At 40.8% G+C, this 21,980-nt stretch overlaps 1 protein-coding gene across 1 annotated transcript in view; it reads left to right on the top strand.

Moving 5' to 3' along the window:
- Nucleotides 1-791: 791 nt before the first annotated feature.
- The window catches only part of grin2ab (glutamate receptor, ionotropic, N-methyl D-aspartate 2A, b), a gene marked incomplete at both ends in the record, with an annotated part of 87,033 nt that continues 65,844 nt past the window's right edge, over nucleotides 792-21,980 (top strand). Inside the window, 4 exons of the mRNA XM_079278989.1 lie at nucleotides 792-809; nucleotides 1,582-1,788; nucleotides 21,446-21,670; nucleotides 21,776-21,934. Of these exons, the coding sequence (XP_079135115.1) occupies nucleotides 792-809; nucleotides 1,582-1,788; nucleotides 21,446-21,670; nucleotides 21,776-21,934 (609 nt within the window). The remainder of the gene's footprint in view (nucleotides 810-1,581; nucleotides 1,789-21,445; nucleotides 21,671-21,775; nucleotides 21,935-21,980) is intronic.

Raw genomic sequence — 21,980 nt, 5'->3', positions numbered from 1 at the left:
GGGGTAAAGAGACTGCCGGAGAATATTTCCTTATTTCACTCCGCCCGGGCGCTCGGTGGGCTGCCAGAGCGTCACCTCTGTTGTGCGGCGTAGAACGCTACAAAAATAACTCGACCCGTTTGAACTTGTTCCGAATTGTTTAGGGTGTTGTTTGCTTTGGAGTGCGGTGCTCGTTCGGGGAGCGCGTGAGGGAGAAGCAGGGTGAGAAAAGGGGGAGAGAGAGAGAGACATTGTGCGAGTGTGGATATATTATATAAATATAAATATATATGTGTGTGTGTGTGCGTTTTGATGTTATTTGTGACGGAATCCCCCCTTCAGTCTTCAAGAAATCCGAGAGCGGCGCGAGGAGGAGGAGGACAGGAGAGGAGGAGGAGGAGGCGCGCGGACCTGTCCACGAGCCCTCACTGCGGAACGCGCGGGGCTGCCGCTGGAGATTCCTAACCAACGGTTAATTTGGATCCTAGAGTCTGACTGATCCCCGAACGTCAAAGGCTTCTGTTCTTTCCCCTCTCCCAGCCCGTCTCCGCCGTTGAATGGACGGTGTTTGACACCTTAACCGAGAGGAATACTACCCATCTACCGGGGGTGAGGTGTTTTTGGAGGGGGAGGTCTTCACGGGCAGACAGGTGGATTTATCCGTGTGGCGGTGTGTTTTTTGGGGGGCACTGGATGGAGGGGAAATTGATGGATTAATTTGACGGAGAGTCGTATGTGATTCCCACTCCTGCCGAGGGCACCCGAATGGAGTAACAGGCTGCAATGTCATCTCCACCTGGCCGCCTGGAGAGATGTGTCACGGGAATGGGGTGAGTTCGCTTAATTTGTATGTTTTTGGGGGTTAGGGTCGAACTCTCTCCCCTCTCGGGGGAGACGCGGATATTGAGCGGCAATTGTCGGCGTTTCAGTGGGTTTATATATCTGCCGCACACTCACTCTCTCAAAGTGGAGCAGAGGCTGGCTTGTGTCCCTCTCACCGCGCTTTCGTCCGTCCGAGTTTCCGACACACAACCTGCTGCATGCCCTACATAGACGAGCCCGGCACCGGAGAGGCGCGTGAGGGGAATATTCGCCAAGGAGCCACAGGCTGTTTTTAACGCTCTCTCCCCCCCCTCTCTCTCTGACACACACGCGCACACACACACACGCACACACACACACACACACACACACACACACACACACACACACACACACACACACACACACACACACACACAAAGAGAGTATTTTGTCTTTGTCACCGTACACCAACCTTTGAATTTAACTTGTATTCGTCACGCAAGCGGTCCATCCAATAAGCCCGTGTTGCATGCCCAAAACAGATGCTCACACGCGCGCGTGCACACGTGCCCATAAACGTACAAACACACAGGCACTTGGTCTGAGCTGTTATTCGATCCAAACTCTTAAAATGTTTATGAGTCTGGAGGAATATTGTGGCATTGGATAATATATGAATCACTCTTATAGGCACCGCCAGCCTGTGGGCGCGCGTCATTTTGTAAATCAAGAATCAAAATTCAATAAGTCTGCGCTTTTGCAACAAGCAATAGCGTGTTCTGTTTGCTTCTTTTTCAGCTCAAGTTTGAACACTTTTCCTCTGGTTTCACTGACGCTGTGAGAAGGAACCAAAATGCCAGTAAACGGACAGGTCACGGTGGCTGCCTGCACAGGCCCTCACACCCCGGCAGTAAAACTCAACATTCATCACACGGACTCCGAAGAAGAAGGCGCAAAACCTCCGCGACCGCAAACCTGCAGCAGCGACGCTTTGTGACACCGAAGGTAAGCGTCGCGGCCGGTAATGGCGAGCGAGGGGGGAGAGAAACACACTCCGACAGGGCCGCTAAGCGGCGCTGTTGCATCACATTATCCCCGGCTACTGATGAGAGACCTTGAAATGAATTCATATCTCAAATTACAGTTTTCAGGCTTTGAATGCAGTCACGTTGTAGAAACACATTTTCCTCCCGCTTTCCGTGCCAAGTCTGACACATGAAGTGTCTTTTCCTTTCTCAGGGACATGGAAGTCATCGCGCGCACGCACGCACACCACACACACACACACACACACACACACACACACACACACACACACACACACACACACACACACACACACACACACACACACACACACACACACACACACACACACACACACACACACACACACACGTTACATGGGGATAACTATAAGAGTCTGACATATCTAAGTATAGGAGTCTGACATGACAGAATATAAGGCCCTAATTCCCATAAATCTCCATTAGCCTCATCATTACTGGCTGGCAAAGGAATGACTCTCAATTTTTATGCTCAATAGTGTGTGCATGTGTGTAAATGTACCATGATCATTGAGGGCAAATTATCATTCACGCCATGCTAGACTCATTGTGCTGTTGTGGAGGACCGGGGAGAGAGGCTGTGCTCCACACAGCAGTAGCATATTTTCTTGAATAGTGGGATGACACAAAAGGAGATCAACTCTGTCGGGCATAACCGCAGTATAGTGTCGGAGCAGTGAATGTCGCGAGTTGTTGCTGTCTTCATTGCTGTCATATAAAGAAAAAAAAACCTTGTGCAAAGCTGCAATGAATTGTGATGTCATAACACCTTTAAAACCCTGAACATGATTTTATAGTACAGGCCTACTTTTCTATTCACTTTCTTTCTGTTGTCCTCCCTCCAGAGAGTGTTTCCTGCTCAGTTGAGCGTCGTATTTTCATCTCTCGCACGCTGCTATATTAACCAACTACTGAAACAAAGCCAAACAGCAGAAGCATGAAAATGAAAATCTTCGCAGTGATGCGATGCATACCACATTCGGAGTCCCAGTTTGGCTCCAGCATAGTGTTGAAATTGTGTCGAGATGCATCTCACTGAGCTGTTCGCTGAACCGTCCCCACTGTTGGCAAAACAGGTATTATAGTTCAGGACTCATTGTCTTGAAGGAGCTTGTCAGTGTAGTCAGAAACGGAACTGTGTTGCTCTGTTGCTCCGCAGTTATCTAATCCCTCACATTAAATGTGCTGTTCTCAACATGCTATTGTATTGTCTTTAACAAGATGGCCCTCTCGAGAGTATTTCGAGCTGGTGATAGACGTTAAGTTCTTGTACCCTGCTAGATACAATTTTCTTTCTTGAAAAAAAACCCCCATTCACAGGGGCTTCTTGCAGATAAAAGGCTGCAATAGGTGAGCAATCAGACTGCTCCGTGTCATCCTGTTCTCAGTGTTTGTGTGCAGGACATTTTTAGAGCTAGAGCCCAAAATTAGCCCAAAATCTACATATGCCTGCAAGTGGGGAAAGGTTCAGAGAGCATTTATGTAGAAATCTTTCTTTTCGTGGAAGCTACATATCGAGTTTTTACCTCTGTTGAACCGTTAGGTGTACTGAAGTAGTCCAAACGCAATTCTCATTGTGACACAGTCTCAAAGAATATCAACAATATAGCTTTGTTTGACTGTAACACACATTGACTGAGAATATGGCTCTGGTATCTTCCACACTATTTTGTTGTTCTAGATATGTTGTTTTTCAAAGCTCAGTTGAAACTTGAGTAAATATTAGAATAAAACCAACTGCAAATCCTCATATCCTCTCCCTTTTTTCTGCTCCTTTTTCTATAAACAGAGCGGATTTTGGGTAGGAGTACACACACAAGATTGCAACCTAGAGCTTATTAAGAATAATTATAAAGGAGATGCTTAAAAAAGAGAAAAGCCAAAGAACCTGTGGGTGGAATATGCCCCTTCCTGCCCTGCATTGTAGCTGCATTTGTCCTGAAGGATGTATTGACACATCCAGAGATAAGAACTGCAGCAAGTAATGTCTTTATCTGCAAAGTATTTTTGGTTGGATCTCGCTATCCACAGACGTTGACAAACTGGTGATGTGGTTCTGCCTAGAACCTTAACAGCCAAACCCTGTGCGACCACCAAGCCTCCGGCGTGGCCTTTAGCTTCAGCTGTCATCTGCTGAGTGAGTGCTTTCTTTAAAGTCAATTAAACCGGCCACGGTGCCCGTACTGCGTTGTGCCAGATTGTCTTGTCCCAAAAACATCACCACCACCAAAATTTGGTTCCATTTGACATTTTACCCATTTCCTTGTCCACTGTTTGAAGACTGTAAAAAGGGATGCCCTGCGCTCACAGTTTCTGTCACGTGTACGTACAATCACAGGTCAGGCTTTAGAGGACGATGATGAGCGTTTCCCTTTTCCTGTTCCGAGCAAATAACAGTGAAAAGGGCGGAGTGACGTATGATAATGAGTCATTTGACCCCCGCTGATCTTCTGTATATTGATGTGTGATGTGTGTGAAAGTGCAGTTTTAGACACAAGTTAATAACCCAAAAGCCTCTTAAGAGCGTGCTGTGTTTAATCATTTCATCAAAACACAGTTGGTGGTCTCATTTAATGAGTTAGTGAGCCATAGTGGTATTAAGTAGGGTCTGACTAATACAGATTTTTGAACGGATATTTTTAGAATTAAGTAGGGCAGTTGTGTTGCGATGATGCTCTATTTCTGTAAATTTGGTAATTTCATGCCCCAAAAAAGAAGTATTCAGTATTTTACATCATTTGAATATTGACAGTTCTTTGGTTTCCATGTTATGATCGATACGTAGTTCTTTAATCATCTGTGAACTCAAATAAAAAAAACAGAAGTTGCTTATTAACAAATCACAACTTGTCAGGATCCAGGATCCCTGTCTGACCCGTTGTGTGTTTCCCCTGATCTCCTCTCCTCGTGTGTCCTGTCATTCCCCCGTTTGTTATTGGTGCTCTGTGTTTGTCCTCTGCCTCCAGACACCTCCCATGGCCACACCCTTGATTGTGCACAGCTGAGGACACTCCAGCCGATCACCTCCTGCAGCCTGACACACCAGACTCAGGGCCCACTAATGATCACTATATCACTATATCAACTCTGGTCCTGCAGTCTGGGGTTGTCAGGTCGTATCGTCTTTCACCCGCTTCAACCCGCATTGGAATAGATCTGAACATTGGGGGGGGGGGGTAATAAGTAAAAATAATAATTGTCGCTTCTCAGGCTATAGGATTTTGGAAATCAAATTCTACTTTTGATCAATCTTAAATCTGTGTTTTTCATGAGTCAAAGGCTGATGATGCTGACAGTCAGGATAATCTTGATCCTATACTTGAGAGGTGGTTTTAAGGGTGGATTTAGAGGCATGACAAGCAGAATAGAGCTGCAAGAAATTTCCACCAATACGTCTCGAGTATGAATTAAAAGCAGTTTCTATTTTCAACAACAAATCTGTCAAAGCAGTCTCATATCCCCAAATGCCTCCGTTGCAGGCTAATGGACCAGCTGGATGGTCGATGAAAATGGCTTTTTAAACTTTTATTCTTTATACGAGAAAGTTTTAATGGTGTTATAAGGTTAGCATTGACTTTTTTTTTTGTAGAATAGCAGTATAGTTTTTGGATCATGTTGGCCATTCAGTAACACTTGAATGTTCCCTTTAAGATGTTATTCGGTGTGCAGAAGACTCAAATAGAAACAGTCTTTTCTCTTTGTTCACACAGAATGTATTTGCTATTATTGATGACATCATTTCTTTAAGAGATAAAGGTTAACGGGATGTTAAGTAATCTGTGGCCTTTACTGAGCTGTATTGGCAGTGATTCAGACCTTCAACAAAGTCTATAGGTCTTTGGCTCAGCTCGCCTCGCAGTGACTTATGGCGGTGATTTGTGGAACGATCCAACAGAAATATCTGTGAATAGGTCAAAAATGTTGTAACATTACTGCTTCGTCATTTCCCCGATTGCTTACACCATCTCAAACAGTGTAATACACAGGCGTGAAACACCTGTTCTCCTTACTTAGAACAACTCAAATTGATTGATTAATGTTAGTGATCGGAGGATAAAGTATTCTTATACATTTCTTTGCCATTTGACAGTAGCTTAACAAGCTGTAAACATTGTTAGTATTGATTTAGAGATGTGCCCACACAGTTGCTACCTAATAAATACGTCTCCACCAAATTTCAAAATCTTGATAAGTGATGCTTTAAAAGGTCTATGTTCCTTTTTACGTAAATAACATCATTATTGACAGTCAGTGGTCATTGTTAAAAAAGATGCACACAAATGTGCTCTCCTTTGATGTCAGTATTCATCTTTCAGTCGGAAGCTTAAGGCTTTCAAGATGGGGGATGTTTCATTTTGGATTGTAACCCCCCCCCCACTGGGTCTATTTGAATAGGGTGCTTTTGAATGAGCTTGATTGTGATCAGACACATGTGGCTCTGAAAGTGAGAACGTTCCCGGCTTCCTCGGAGGCTTAGTTGTTACCTTAAATGATGGCTTTTACATTTTGTCTGTCTGAGGGTTTTTCCAAGCTCCAAAAGAGGCTTAGGAGTTGCCCTGTCATTGTGGCCAACTTAACACCCAAAACCCATATTCCAATTTTATGCTTTTTACGGATACCAAATTTGGGCTCAAACTGATATAAAACTGCCCTAGTTAAGACGTCCTTTAGCATTTTAAATCCAATTTGATATAGTTTTCCACGGTTACGAGGAACAGATCAGTCGCATAAATGTATCAGTGCTGTTTTACTGCTTTATCCGTCTCCAGCGGGGATCATCGTGAGGGGTCTCGCTGATTTAAGGAAAGATGGTTTCCACTCAATTTTATGTTTTACATATGTTAAGGCACAGTGAGCTCAATGTGTTACTAAGATGATTACAACATATTTTTTTTTTACAATGAATCAGACATTATTATGCCAGAGGAGAGAACACATGACTTCCTTCAAACAATGGCACTATGGAGCTGCACAATAATATAGCTATGTAGCAGCATCATTCTGTTTCTACAAGAGGCTGTAAGAACAGTTATTGTAATTCTCTTGATAAGCCAGCAGCTACACTTCAAAAAAGAAAGTCTGGCAATTGTGTGCTCAGCGCTACCTGTGCCAATGATGTTAAGTCCATAAGGAATTGCATCTTTCTGCCTCAGAACAAGTCAAATGGCTTTATTATTTTCCTCATATTATGTTTCTTGTGAAAACAGAAGTTCCTCTAATACACAAATAATTGAAACACAAAGAGTGGTAATAAACAGTGATTAAAATGTTTGATTCAAGAGTTACAGGCCAAAAACAACTGTTTAGTTTGTCATCACATGCTCAACATTGTTCAATAGACAGTTCAGTAAACGGAGCGTGTGGTTTCAAATATAGTTTGTTATGAAACATTGATTTTAATTTGACACCATAAAACCCTCTATTTGCTGCAGTCAAACAAAAGTGATTTTGACTTTTCATTTTTTTTTTTTTTTAAAGAAAGAAAAACTTTGTTGTGGCTGCTGCATTAGACACTTCCTCTGGCTGAGCCGGCTGACTTCCTGTTGGCTCCTTCGCGCACATGTCAAGTGATTCTATGGTATGGCTCTGATCGTCTTCTATAATGACTATCATGACAAATAGTCATTATAGTTTGTAATGCTAGAAAAAAATGCATTCACCATTTAACTGCTGCTTGTTTCCTAATGAATGAACACTGGAAAATTATTTTAAGGCCAGTGTGTGCATCTTGTTAAGTGTCATGTTCAATTCTCTGTGTACATGCTAGTAGACACTGTGGTTAGCGAGCTAAGGTGTGCTGCCATACATCTGTGGCTCTTTTACGTCGGTGTCATAGCCTGTTGCGCAGGCTGTCACTCGCAATCACTGTCACGCCACTGATAGGAGAGCGATGCTGCCGGCTAATGCAAATGTCTTTTGATCGGGTAAATGCAAATATGTTCCCCACCTACGTAGATAAATATCCAAGGGCGAACCTATAGGCAGATAAACGTGGGCATGTTCATGAGAACATTATTATATATAGGTTCCCCATTTTTGGGAAGAGTTATTTGAGACTGAGACACCGATGTGTCTTATGTCTTCTCACTTAGACTGGTGTAATTCAGGGGCTTTGCCGCAGTCAAAGGTCCGTCTCATCTCCAATTTGGACAAACGCAGCATAGAGACTTCCTAGAGCACTGACTCTGCTTTTATTGATTCTGCTGTTGATTTTTTTTGTGCGTTCATGTGTTATTTATCTGTTTGTGAAGCACAGTGTCTTGTGTGATTTGAAAAGTGCGATACAAAAATTCTGTAAGATATTCATTTATATATTGAAGCATACCCTGCTTTATGGTCTATTTGACTCTAAATGGGACCACAATTTACAAGATGAACATCATGCCGTATTGAAGAAGACTTGAAACTGGAGATTGAGACCATAAACTCATGTTTACTGAGGTAATAAATCAAGTGAGAAGTAGAGTCATTTTCTCATAGACTTCCATACAATCAGTTATTCGTGGCGGCCGTTAGAAAGAATGCAAGTTTAAGGCACTTCAGCATTGGCTTCACTCTTCAGAACCAGAGGTTGCTGCCTGAGCACAGGCCTTGATTAAGTAGCACTGTGGTGCTTGAGTAGATTTTTTTATACTCATACCCCTCTACACCAATTTTTCAAGGATGTGCTGCTTACCTTGGAGAAACAAACTGATTTGATGAATGTGTTAACAAAAAAACAGAAGCCTGCAATATGTTTAGTTTGTTTTCCTGATGTAAAACACAATACCTGCATACCAATAAATACCAATAAATACCCATAAAGTACAACACGTTAATCCATTATTGTATGACAAATGGGAAAACAACGAAATTACACTATGCAGTCAATTCTGTGCTTTATATATTAAAAACGAATTAACAGCAAAGCAGCTGAGGTATATCATCAAATCAAATAATATGGTTATCTGCCTGGAAATCTTTAACATGTGGTAATTTAGACCAGATCTCGACATCAATAGGACCTCGTTCACTCTGTGATTTAGTGTGTCGGCGTCTGGTCACTTCGTATTCTTTTTTTCAACATGATCTTGTTCAGAGCTCTGCCAGGCAGCAAGATGCAGAGGCCAAAACCATTCCCAAAGCATTCGCAAATCATCCAAAAATATATTACTCCAGGTACAATGCTCCGTTCCACACGGGCGACAGGTGCTGTCTCGGCCAGACGGGGCATCTGGTGATGCGGGTACATTTGAAGCCTCTGTCTCCTCCTGCCAAGTGCAGCTTTTAACAGCAATAAGCAGCACATGTTAAAAAATATTAACCAGACACTGGTACCCAGAGACGTATGATCAAAGATAGATAACATGAGAGAGGCTTTTGAAAAGTTGCCATCAAACGTATGCTTTTACCATGACCGACATTGAATCTGTAAAATAGCTGGCTTCACCTGTGTGTTAAAGTCATGTTTTGGGTGGCTTTGCATTGAAAGATACAGTAGGTTTCCTCTACACAAAATGTCCCTTTTATTGAAACATGGCAGGAAAAAGCCACAATGTTTGTGTCACTTAGAAATAAAGATCGAGTGTTCTCAGGTCTCTCACAGGCTTCATAAGCGATGGATTTTAAAACATGTTTTGCTGTTTAAGTCTTAATTAATGAGCATTGTGAGCAGAGGGGACGCTCGCCCCCACTTCTCAGTAGTAAATCCCCTAATATGTTTTGACATCAGTTTCACAATGTGTTAGATACATAATTCTGCTGCGAGGGAGAAAGGTCTGATAATTATTCTGACTGTGGGCCTTTTGTTTTACATTTTACAAGGGCCCCCTTTTAATTGTAACACCGATTAAGCATATATTAATTATACTCTCATGCCATTGAAACTTATAGTGATAAACAGAACACACATTTCAGTTTGAATCATGGCAATACTACTTACCGGTATATATTTTCAAACAGAGGGTCATTTGATTCAAATTGCATTTGAAATCAACTTGACAGCATTTATGTTTCTCAAGAAATTGATCTTAAAAGCTTTCAGTAAATGAACAGTAGCAAGACTGGCATAATCATAATAAATTCAAAAATGTGACTGAACCAATCTAAAGCTGTTTGAACTTAAACAACAATGAACTCATTGCTGTGTCACAATGATATCAGAGTTTCTATTGGCCAAAGAAAAAATGTGTGGAGGAGTAATTGGCACGAATGGTCCCCTCTGTAGACTTTTTCATGATGCAGTACAGTTTGACGAGATAATGTGCATATCCGAGTGGCTTGAGCAGAAAAACATGAAAGGGAAAAGAACATGCTCTACGTGGGCAATGTTCCTCCATAAGAAGAATACATTTTGGAATACAATTCTGAATACAAGCCAAGCTGGTCCCACATCTTCCAAATATCAGATAAGAACAGGACCAGCTCAAATGTCCATTATTACTTCACACAGTTGCTGTTTGTCATTCTACATGTGTCTGGCTCAAAAAACGTCATATCAGTACTTTTATTTCCTCAATTTATTACAGCAATATGTAGTCAGAAGGCATTTGATGGATTCATAAATGTCTTCACTTTCATCAATAATAGATCGCTGGAGAGAGCGGTGCACTTGTCGTGCATTCAAATGAGTACAAACTCAGCTTTTGGTTAAAAATGAAAAGATTAAAAGGAGAATTTATTCCGTCATTACATGCGGTCGTCTAACAAGGCTCACCAATGATCGTCAACAACCGTCATGTGTCATTTTAATGTTTCAGGGCTTTTGAATAATTGAGAGCTCGAAAAACCACATCGTATATTTACAAGGATGTCCGAGTCTGAGCTCATCTCACTGTGCGCTGTTCTTGTATCCCTGGTGTTTGCACTGTTTTTGGGTCAGCTACACTTAAAACATACAGTTTTACATTAATACAAGTTTGTCACTTTATCAAACAAATCCTCCTGACTTGTGCAAATAATTCTCTGACTTGCTATCTGGTTGATTATATCCACGCACCTAACAATTAAAGCTCTTTAACTGGGACCTTTATTAGGTCAAATCATGATTATACATTCACACCTTCACATCCTAAATAGATTTAAGTGCAATTATAATGTAAAATATAACGCAGCTCATCAAACTACCTCACAATATGGCCGCTCTCCAGCTTTCCTGCCAGGATGACTATACACGTCCTCACCTTGGCACTGCTTCATAATAACTTTATTTTCATGCCCTTTCTTCCCATTTCGTGGCCCAACCTCAACTTTTGCCCTTTAGTTTCCCCCGCAGGGGTTGTGTCTTTCTCGTGCTTCACATCCTGCTGCCTTGGAAACATAAATAACACCCTCAAAGTCAGCACAGACACAGCAGCGAAAGATATGCAGACAAACACAGTTACACAAACGCACAGTGCAGTCCCCTGATGAATGAGGGAGTTTGTCCTTGTTTATTCATATTTATTACCAATGAAACATGAATGACAGCACTGCGGTGGACATTTCTTCCCCTGGTTCCACACGAAGAAAAAATGATTTGGCCAGAAGTGTGTCCTCCGAACACACATTTGTTTCTCCCATTGCTGAAATTTTGATGTGGAAAAAGGCTGTTGGGCTGTTAAAAGACTATGTGTAGCAGGAAGGCTTGTTTTTATTGAGGACAAGCTGGGGGCACTTTGAACTTACATCAATGTTAAACAAATATAAAATGATATATTTCAAACAAGACCTTTCCATCATCTTCCGCTGTCGAATAAAGACAACAAACCTTTGTGTTTCACAATTGGCTCTCTGGGTGGGTGGATAGTGATGCACACTGCGCGTTGGTAAATGAAAAGCAATATCTGGCAAATATAAACCCTTGCTGCTCCCAGGTCAGAAAAAAGCATATTTAAGTATATGATGTGAAAGTGCACCTGTATTAAAAATATTCACTGAAATTGCTTTAAAATTAAAACAATTTCTTATTTAGTTTTGTTGTACTAGAGGTAAAAGGGCACACGCGTTACGTTTGTGAATAATTAGGGACCATGTTGTGTTTGTTTCTCTGTTTGCTTAAATTTCCATATCTAAGTGTACCGTTGTTGCACCTTCAAATTAAACATAACAAGTGCACCTTATTCCGTCTGATATCCCAAAATGTGTTTGCTAAAGTGCAGGGAGTCATTTGATTCAATATCAAATGGTTTTGGTGTTTGGTTTGGTTTATTGACAACCTTTGTCATACATTCATGAAACGATGAAGTCCTGGACATACTTCCATTCAATGGTGCGTGCACAATTCAGCAACCTTCATTAATTAAGGGGAGACACTACAGGCTGCTTTCATACTAGTTGAAAGAAAACATCCAATTGTTTACTTTGTGTCTGTAGATTTTACCCTAAATTCACCCAAAGTTAGCATTAGAAAATGCCTCATTTGTATTTAAACATACAATTTCAGAAAACTTAAAAAATGAAATGTCTAAGTGTAAATAATCAACTGGAGAGATTTCATGCTGCTATCTATTGGTTATTTATTTATTTATTCTGACTCACCTGTAGTATCTTTCAAAATATATGAAATTTTTAATACATGTATCTTTCTCAAAATTACTTTTTCTCAGACTGAGCCAGAAATCTGCACTTCCAGTCGCTCTTACATACACCAAACCCATCATTCATTTCTATATTCTAAAGGTTTTCACTGGGGGTTTGTTCATATATCATTCAAAGCCTAATTTAGAGTTTTATTCCAAAAAACATGGTAACATTCATTTTTTTTCCAACAGTATTTTTTGAGTTATGTATACAGCAAGAGATATCTAAGATTCCCTCTGTTAATAAAATGGAACAATCATTTTGAACCTGGCTTTATCCAATGTTCGGATTTGTTTATGCAATTTAGCACATATTCAATAAGATGATGCACAATTTGCATATTTAAACATACTGTTAAACAAACAATTAATGAAGTAATCAACAGGGGAAGTTTCATGGCGGCATCTATTAATTAACATGTTTTCCCAATTCACCGCGTGTGTCTCCCCTCAAGATGGCAACTGACATTTAATGTCTGCCATTAAGAAAAGGGACAAACTAATTACTCACGAACAAACTAATATTATACCATTGACACCAACAGTCGTATGCCATAGTACAAGATTCAAAAACATTTAATCCAAATTCTATCAGTGAATATTTTCAAGTCTCTGCATTCTTTCCTAAAATAATTGTAAAAGTAGCTGGGAGCACTTCCATCTGAAATCCTATGTTTAATTACATATGACGTGCTAGGTCCTTCACTGGAAGCCTGTGAAGCTGTAATAACTGACACCTGCCATAATGACTGCAGCTCTAAGCCTCTAACCAGATGGTTTGTGTTTTATGTTTTTTTGGTAAGGGATTAACAGCATAGTCGAAACACTGGATCAATAAATCCATCCGAAACAGGGCTGTCGGTTTGTTGCCGCAATGACTTGTTCTACACGTGTTAATACAAAAGACGAGACGTGTGGAGTATTTGGAGTCGTTTAAAAAGGCACAAAAGTAGAAAAAAGTAGTAAATAATGCAACACTATACTCTACTTTTGTTTGTGAAGTAACATAAAGCACTTACATTTTAATGTGCATTTTCAGGCAACTTGCCCAACACTGGTGGTCCCGCCAGCGTCATTTGCAGTTAACAACCATGTGCTGATTTAAGAGCTTTTTCTTTAAATTGACTTGTAACAACTTGTAGAGCTTCATCAATCACAGCCACACTGTCACTAGTTTTCTGTCGTCATGTTTCACGAGTGTAGCTAGGTAGCCCGCTATGTAGGAAGATGGCGTCCTCATTCTTATGGTCAGTATGGTGAACCCAAACGCAGGACACTGACAAGAGGGAAGTGAAGTTGAAGAGGATTTATTGTGAGACCACAGAGAAGAGAAGTGGACTGGTAAGTGGCATTGACAGGCTGAAGTGGCAGGCAAGTAGGCAGGGAGGCAAATGATCCTGGGACACAGGGAAATAACAGTTAATCACAGGCCCCAAAAAACAACACAGGGAATTGTACTCACAGAAAACACGGGAACTACTGAGACAATGATCTGGCAAGAACTGGGAGGAAAGCCGGATTTGATATTCTGCAGAGTTGATGAGTAGATTGCTGGCAGGTGTGTGCAGGGCAGGGAGCCAGGAGAGGTGACGAGCTGATTGCAGGCAGGTGTGCATGATGAGCAGCGCTGGGAGCAAGGACAGCCAGGAAACCACGGCCACACAAAGACAAGGAGACACAGACAGGGAGGTGCTAGAAACACTAGGGGAGGGGGAAACTCCAGAAACACTCGGGGAATATCTCAAGTCTCTTATTTGTCATTTCCTTGCTCCTCACTCCTTTCTTGAACCAGAAGTAGTTATGCTCCGCCATCTTGGCGGCTGTCACAAAGCTCTTATTTCGGCTCTGAGTAGCGAGGATACACGAGAGCAGCCTTCCCAGAAGTATTTCAATGACCGACACGCCCCCTCTTTGGATATCAGTTGTTGATTGGACGTTGCGGCCGATCGGACTGATCGGATGCATCTAAATATCACTAAAGTTTCATACCAGAGTGAGGACGGATCACACTCTCAGGTTTTGTATTTGATTTGTTTTCTGATTCACCATCTGGTTAAAATATGTTAATTGAAGATCTGAACAACAAAAGGACCATAAACAACTTCCTTCATTTATTAGAAAGATTGTTCTTTTCATGTTATTTCCCTCAATAGCTTTTATTTTGGATACAATTAAAGTGCAGAGAGAGCAGGAGGGATGCACTTTTTACATTATCGTCATTTACCCAATTAGTGTTGGGTTTAATAAGAGTTACATCATTTTAATTTCCCCCGAAACATCTAGCCTAATTAATTCTTTCCAGTGTTCAAAAGAAACCATGATCATATTCCGGGTTATTCAATAATGATTTTACAAAAGACTATCGATAAATACAGACGCACATAATGAATAAATAATACAAACATATTCTGCCCGTAGAAATCGATCCTGTAGCCACTAAGCAGGATTCAGTACACAGTATAAATACATTATGCAAGTATACAAATACTTACACTGAGATTACAGATTACTTCACTCAGGTAGATGTATAGATATATACAGTAGTTGCATTTCGTGAAAGAAATAATGGAAAGTGAAAATGTAACAATCATTTTATACATATTGTCACAAGATAATTGTAACTAATGCTGATAATTCCAGCATGTGAGCGATAACTGCTCAGTACTGTAGTAAGAATATGTGAGCCTAATATTTCAAGTGACTTCTTTAATGTCGGTTATAAGTGATGAAATGCCAAAAGACAGCTTGATGACTATTAAGCTGTCAGTATCAGAGACATTTATTTAAAGCAATTAAACATAGATGTAATGTAGTCTCTGTCTGTGTGTGTGTACATGTGTGTGTGTCTGTATGTGTGTGTGTGTGCGCATTTCTTCAATATTTACTTGTCTGCTCGACATTCTTTCCAAAACCTTTCCCTCTAAACCTCACATTTGAAAATAATTTGTTCCAAATTTCATTTAAATATCATAAACCCTAAACACAAATAAGCGTAGTCAGTATTTACAATTCAACAATTCATTCAATTGTCTTCCACAGATTTTTAGCTTTGTCAATGAGGAGTGCATCACAAATCATAAACATGTACATGTGGTTATCAAAATCACATGAGTCTATTTTTTTAGTGAAGAAAAGTTCCCTTTGAACCCTTATTGTCAAAAAATCCTCAATGTCCCCTCGTGTGTGGTTGAATGTACATATTCTTACCTTGCTGCATGGGGATGTGGTGTTTTACCTGTTTACCAACTCCAGACCACACCTGACATGCTTACCACAGACAGCCACCACTATTGAATGCTCAAGACATGACTGACTCTGTGCCGCCTAGTGTAGTGTCATCTATGACACTATTTATTTCTGTAAATAAACGAGATGTAAGTAAACTTTGATGAACTGATTCAAGACATTTGCTGCCATTCAAACAGATTTGGGAAAACTACTGCCAACCTTTTTTTTTTTAAATAAATGAAAATACAAAATGTTTAGTTTTTCTCCCAAGGATTCCACACCTTTTTAAAACATTTCCAATATGTGCCTGAAGACGTCATACCACCATCTGCAATGTGTTTTAATTATTTTTTTACCCAACTGAGACATAACTTAGCACACAGACAATGGTAATGTGACAAGCTTGGCTGGCTTCTCACAGTACTGTTGCAGCCAAATAAAACTAAGAAACAATAAAGGTGGGTGGCCCACTCTTCTTTTAACTTTTGCACATTATGTATCTTTCTCAACAAACATGATAATGAATTGCTCTCCTCTAAAAAGAGACATTAGGAGTTGGGAAAGCGAACATTTATTCCTCAACTTCCCTTTATCCCCTTTTCTTAATGCTCTATAGACCCTAAACTCTGGCTCTCTTATTGATAATCAATGAATGTATCTGAAAAACAGAACAATGTCCGATTTTTTTTTTAACGAACAATTCAAATAATCATTTAACACATAAAATAATTTACCATTTGTATATTTCACACATAGAATATCCCTGGCAGATCATGCATTTGCATGAGACTCAAACACGCATTACACTCTGGCTACTAGCTACTGAGGACAAGACTGCTAAACAATGTAACTTGACAACATTGACAAAGTCAGAAAATACATTACTGACATGTGCATGTTATTTATCAAACGGGTGCATTGGCCTGGAAGCGCAGTTTGCCTGTCATCTGAGACATAGCTTGCGTGCAATCAGTGACGTGTGCCTCTCTTATTCCTGCAAATGCATTTAGCATTTAATGGAGGATTGCACACATAAGATGGGGAGATTAGATAAAAATAGCTGACTGCACATTCTGGTACATTTATTAAGGCTCACACACTATTCTAGGCTTGCTTTTACAAGGAAACGTCCTTGCAATTGCCTTTGCAATACAGTAGCAGATTTGAAATTGTATATTAAAGGCGTGGTGGGAGAGATGAAAATTACTAATCCTGCAGAAATCAGAAATCACCATGACAGCAGAAACATGTGTAGGAGAGCTACAGTGAATTATTCAGAAATGAGAGTGGGAGCTCCTTAGAAAGAAAAGTATTTCAGTTATAAAGAAACATTATATTGCACCAAAGAGGGTGGAGGGTTGTGGCTTATTTACCCTGAACCTGAACTCGAACATCCTCGTAGCTCATGCATTGGGGTGATTGCACACTTCACATGTAGTTGCACTGGCATGTATTTTTTTAAAGACATTTTATATGTTATAACGAATTTCACCTCAACTACTGGGTCCAATAAACAACTTTTCAGTAGATAAATCAGTAAAACAATACATGGACATCTTTGAAATAGTGTTAGAACTGAAAGTTCTTCACATTCTGGTGATGTGAGTTCATTTTTTAAAATCTTTTGAGCAAAGATTCTGGCCATATTACACATTGCACCTTTAATGACTTCTACTGCATTGGTTTTTAAAACTTAAGATCATTTTATACTAATAGCTGACAACTTATTTTCTCATCTTGAGTTTAATCAGGGAAGTAAATGGTTTCATTTAATGGGAATTCAGCATCACTACATTTTTCTTGGCCTGATTTATTTCATGGTTTATTACCCCATCGTATCCCCATTTCACCACTGAACAGCATCTTTGGAGATCTCGTTTATGTGCAGAATGCACCTAAAAGACGGTCCCAGTTACTGATGATGAGCTACTGCTTTATTAAATCAGATGCTAATTTCATGTAGATTGAGAGCGCAAATATGTACATAAATCAGACACTAAGTTTGGAACTGGGTTCTATGGAGATTAATAAACAGAATTGAAACAACATTTGATGGTGGGAAAAATGTTGTTAGAGCACTATGAGTAGAAATTGTGGTGGCAGGTCATCGTTTTAGATTGGCAGCTGTGCTGTGGCACCACAAAATAAATTATCATATGACATATTATTCAGCATTGAGACTGTAGTGCGCTTACAACCAACTGTTATGTCATAATTCAATTAGCATAAGTTTGTAGGGTAATGTTAAAGTCAAAGTTTGACTTTTTCTTTCTCAAGAAGCTTGCAGGAAAGAAAATATAAATGAACTAAATTAAGGAGTGTCAACTTATATGTGCTCTCTGAGCAAAACGTTCCCAGGTTCAACAACACAACACCATCATCCTTGTTGAGGCACCACAATGTGATCAGATGATGAAGGGCATCAAAAGATGAAGATACAAAGACCTGATGTTTTTACCGACTAAATAGTTGGTCTAAAATCACATTGTCACTTCAGCTGATCCCTCTCCAGGAGCTCATTTAATGCTGGCCAACCTTTTTGTTTTGCTGTTTTTGTATTTAACGGCTCCACCGGCATCAAAAGATCTAATTGTGTAATCCAATGTTCAGCTTGCACATTGCATGGACCACTTGTCAATTTCAATACAGAGATCATTAGTGGGGGAAATAGCAGATCGTTAGATAAAATAATGAGATAAAATGTATATGAAACGGCAGTACCAGATTGGCCACACATGGTGGTCACAAATGAAGGCACTTTTTGGGAACGCCTCGTGAACTTAAAAGGCTTGTTATGAATAATGGATGTGACAAATGTAGCGATACTCCACGCAAATTTAGCACCATTACAGCACAGTCATTTAGCAGACGCTTTTATCCAAAGCAACTTACAATTCAGATTATATCACACCGTAGGCACAGCTACGGGAGCAATTTTGCGTCTTGCTCAAGGACACATCGATATGTGACTAATAGAGCCTAAGCCGGGGATTGAACCACCGATCCTCTGATTGAAAGACTGCCATGCCACAGTCGGACCATCTTGGGGGGAAAAAATCTGCGACAGGAACGTGTTTAATATGAGAGTGGACAGTGGAACGTAGAAGCAGAAGTTTGACAGGTTTCAGTGGATGTTTTGACGCGTTTTAGTCCGCAGTGAAAATTAGTTATTCATTTTGTTGTTCATGAGAAAACTACAAACTCGTACAGCCCCATTTCAAGCCCACAACGTTAGAGTGTTTGCTATTCAAAAGACAGATTTCGGGTGGAGTATCTCTTGAAGATATTTTGGGGAAACAAGGCCCACATAACCACGAGCCTAATTTGTTTTGTCATCTAGAGACACTATGTAGAGCTGCTTCACAATGAATGAAGGGATGAAATTGTGGACTGATAGATTTAAGCAATTACACCCACATGAGCTTTATTTAATAGGAGTTAGGGCTAACACTGCTGAACCAAAAAATGTGCTTATATCCAAGGAAAATCACTCAGGGTTATGTTGCACTGTGCACAAAGACGTCCTCTGATTCATTGTCACTGAAGCAGCTTGAGGGCCTCTTAATGCCAGCTCCCGTTTGAGCACAGGGTGTGTTGTTTCCCGCTTTGACAGAAACATCGTTTTCACAAATCTAGATTTAACTTTAGACACGGAAATAAAAACATTTTCAGACAAGACTAATTTGCTGCTTCGAGGCAAATTCGTACAATTTAGGAAACGTGTTTAGATGAGCACAAACAAAAGCCCCCTATGTTTTATTGCAGTAAATCAGCTATAGTAGACTCCTCCGCCATTAAAAGAGTGAACAGCCTTCAGTGTTGGCAGGATACTAGAGAATTATGCCACTGATTGTTCCATTGTTAAGATCTTGCATTTTTCTGTTTTGTGGAAGAATTTGCATAAATGCTAACACGGAGGGAAACAGTGACCCCTCATGACATGTCTTTTGGAAGCTTATCACAGGAGTCAGCGGATATGATTTTAAGCACAAATGCAGATCCTCCAAGACAGAGGGGACCCAAAGTTTTACATCTTCTGTATGTTGGAAGATTTTGGCTCGTCGTAATGTTAGCTCTGATGCTAACTCCAGGGAAAGTTAGCATAATCTTGTCCCATTGGTTGGAGCTGACACTAATTTCCTGGGACAGGAGTGTAGCGGTGTGTGATTTAGCGGCGTATGCTAAGTGCTGCAGGAGCTGCAGGCTAGTCTGTGGGCACCAGGGCAGAGAGAGCAAGCTGGGAAAGTACTGACTTGACTAACTGGCCTGATTAGACCGGGCGTGAGATGACATGGATCAGATATACACACCAACCCAGCCGGAAAGAGAGATTGGCAGAATTCGAGAAAGAGAGTACATTTATTTTCATACATATTTAGAGAAAATGAATAGATGAAATGATGAGCATTTATGGGTGCAATGTAAGAAAACGAGGAAAAGGCAGGATGAAGAGATATAGTGGGTTACTTGTGTGGACGTGACGTTTCCTCCTGGGGTGTTTTTCAGCTCTGCTGGACTGTGGTGGTGTAAGAAATTGGCTGAGATGCAACGTAGCATTCGCATCATGCTTTCATTAGCTCTCATTCAGCCCAGGGCATTTCACACTGCATGTCCTCTACTCATCTGCTTCTCCTAGATCTGCTCACAGTGCAGGAAAAGGTAACACAGAGTAAGCCGGAGTGGGAACAGGAGCTTAAAGTCCTCTGTATTAGACTGGAATTTGGGTAGGATATAGAGTTGAAAGAAATGTTATTTTTCATTCTCTGTAAACGTTATTGATTGATGCAGACTTTTGAGTGCCTTCAGCGATTTAGAATGTTTTCCCTCCTACCCCCATGACTGGGGTAAATCAGATTACATTTATATCAGGGTTATGTTATCCATTAATAGCTGACACTTTACTCTGAACACTGCCCACAGGCATAGATTATGTTCAAATAAAGGCAGACAGTGGACGAGAGATTTAGGGCGTCTCGTGAAGCCAGATTAGCGCTTTAGCGAAAAATAAAGTTTGGTTTCACCCTGCTCTCCTAATGGTTGCACACTTTGAAACTGAATTCAGTGATTTTTTTGAATAGTGGAGGACAGAAAGAGGACAGTACACTCCCAGCCCGTTTGTGCCTCGAATGTAATCTTTGATGATGCACTTGAGACTCGCACTAATACTTACATGCAGACCACATATTTGAGTCACACTGTTTTTATTAAAGATAAATATCAGCCACCTTTGAGAAACCCGGCGAGTCATTTTACAGCACTTATTGCGATTTTAAAGGCATGTTGCGAATACACAAGACTCTTATATCCTGATGATATGAAATATATTCAGTCCACAGCGCAGCAAAGTCGGTTTTTAACTCGTTTCACAAGGTGTGACTCAACTTATTTTCAAGCAGACAAAGATAGCAATAAGTGGGACTTCTTGCTTGTCTTGGAGGACGGAAAGTACGAGCATGATATACATTAAAAAATATGAAATATTAGAAAATTAGGTGATTTTAGATAAATGAACAGGATAAGGTCTTTTAGTTTATGCAAAAAAAGGTTTTGTCTTCTTACTTTCCTTATAGCTTAACAAAGCTCTCTTCCTATCAATATGCATGCACTGATTTGTCATCATCCCCTCAGTGTGAACACTGTCTAGCTCAAGGACACTTTGACTGAACCGCCAACCCTCCTGAGCCACAGCCACCCAACATACAGTATGTATCACCTGTACCTGTGACAGGCTGCTGATAGCAGGCAGGAAACTGTCCGAGTGAAGACGTGTCGTTACAGGGCTTTGTGACATGAATTAATTAATTGTAGGTGTTTGTTTATGGTTTACAGGGTATGATGGGTGTAGTGGGCTGGATGTTGCTCCTACTCTCCCAGATGATGGTGCCTGTGGCGTCCCAGAAGCCTCCAGGTCTCAGTGTGGGCGTGCTCATGGGCCAGACGCGTTACATTTCCGATCAGGATCTCCGCCCACCTCGGCGCCCTGATGATGCCCTTGACGTATCCGTGGTAATACTGAGGATAAACGAGACAGACCCAAAGTCTGTGATTACACAGGTGAGGAAAGGCTGCGCACACTCACCAATAGTACACACACACATGCGGTCTATAAAACACACACGGTCTCTTTTGACACCCGAGTTTGTTTCCCTGTGTCCCAAGGTTTGTGAGCTTCTGTCACGCACTCGTCTCCATGGCCTGGTGTTTGCCGATGGCACCGATCAGGAGGCCATTTCCCAGATCCTTGACTTCCTCTCCGTTCAGACGCAACTTCCAGTCCTGGGAGTCCACGGAGGCTCCTCTATGATTATGGCTGACAAGGTGAGTGACATGAGACACGTAAAAGCACAGACATACTCCTGATGTG

Source organism: Melanostigma gelatinosum (genome assembly GCF_949748355.1).
Source record: "Melanostigma gelatinosum genome assembly, chromosome: 11".
NCBI lineage: Eukaryota > Metazoa > Chordata > Actinopteri > Perciformes > Zoarcidae > Melanostigma > Melanostigma gelatinosum.
Note: the sequence above shows the minus strand (reverse complement) of the source record. Positions and strands in the feature narration are given on the sequence as shown.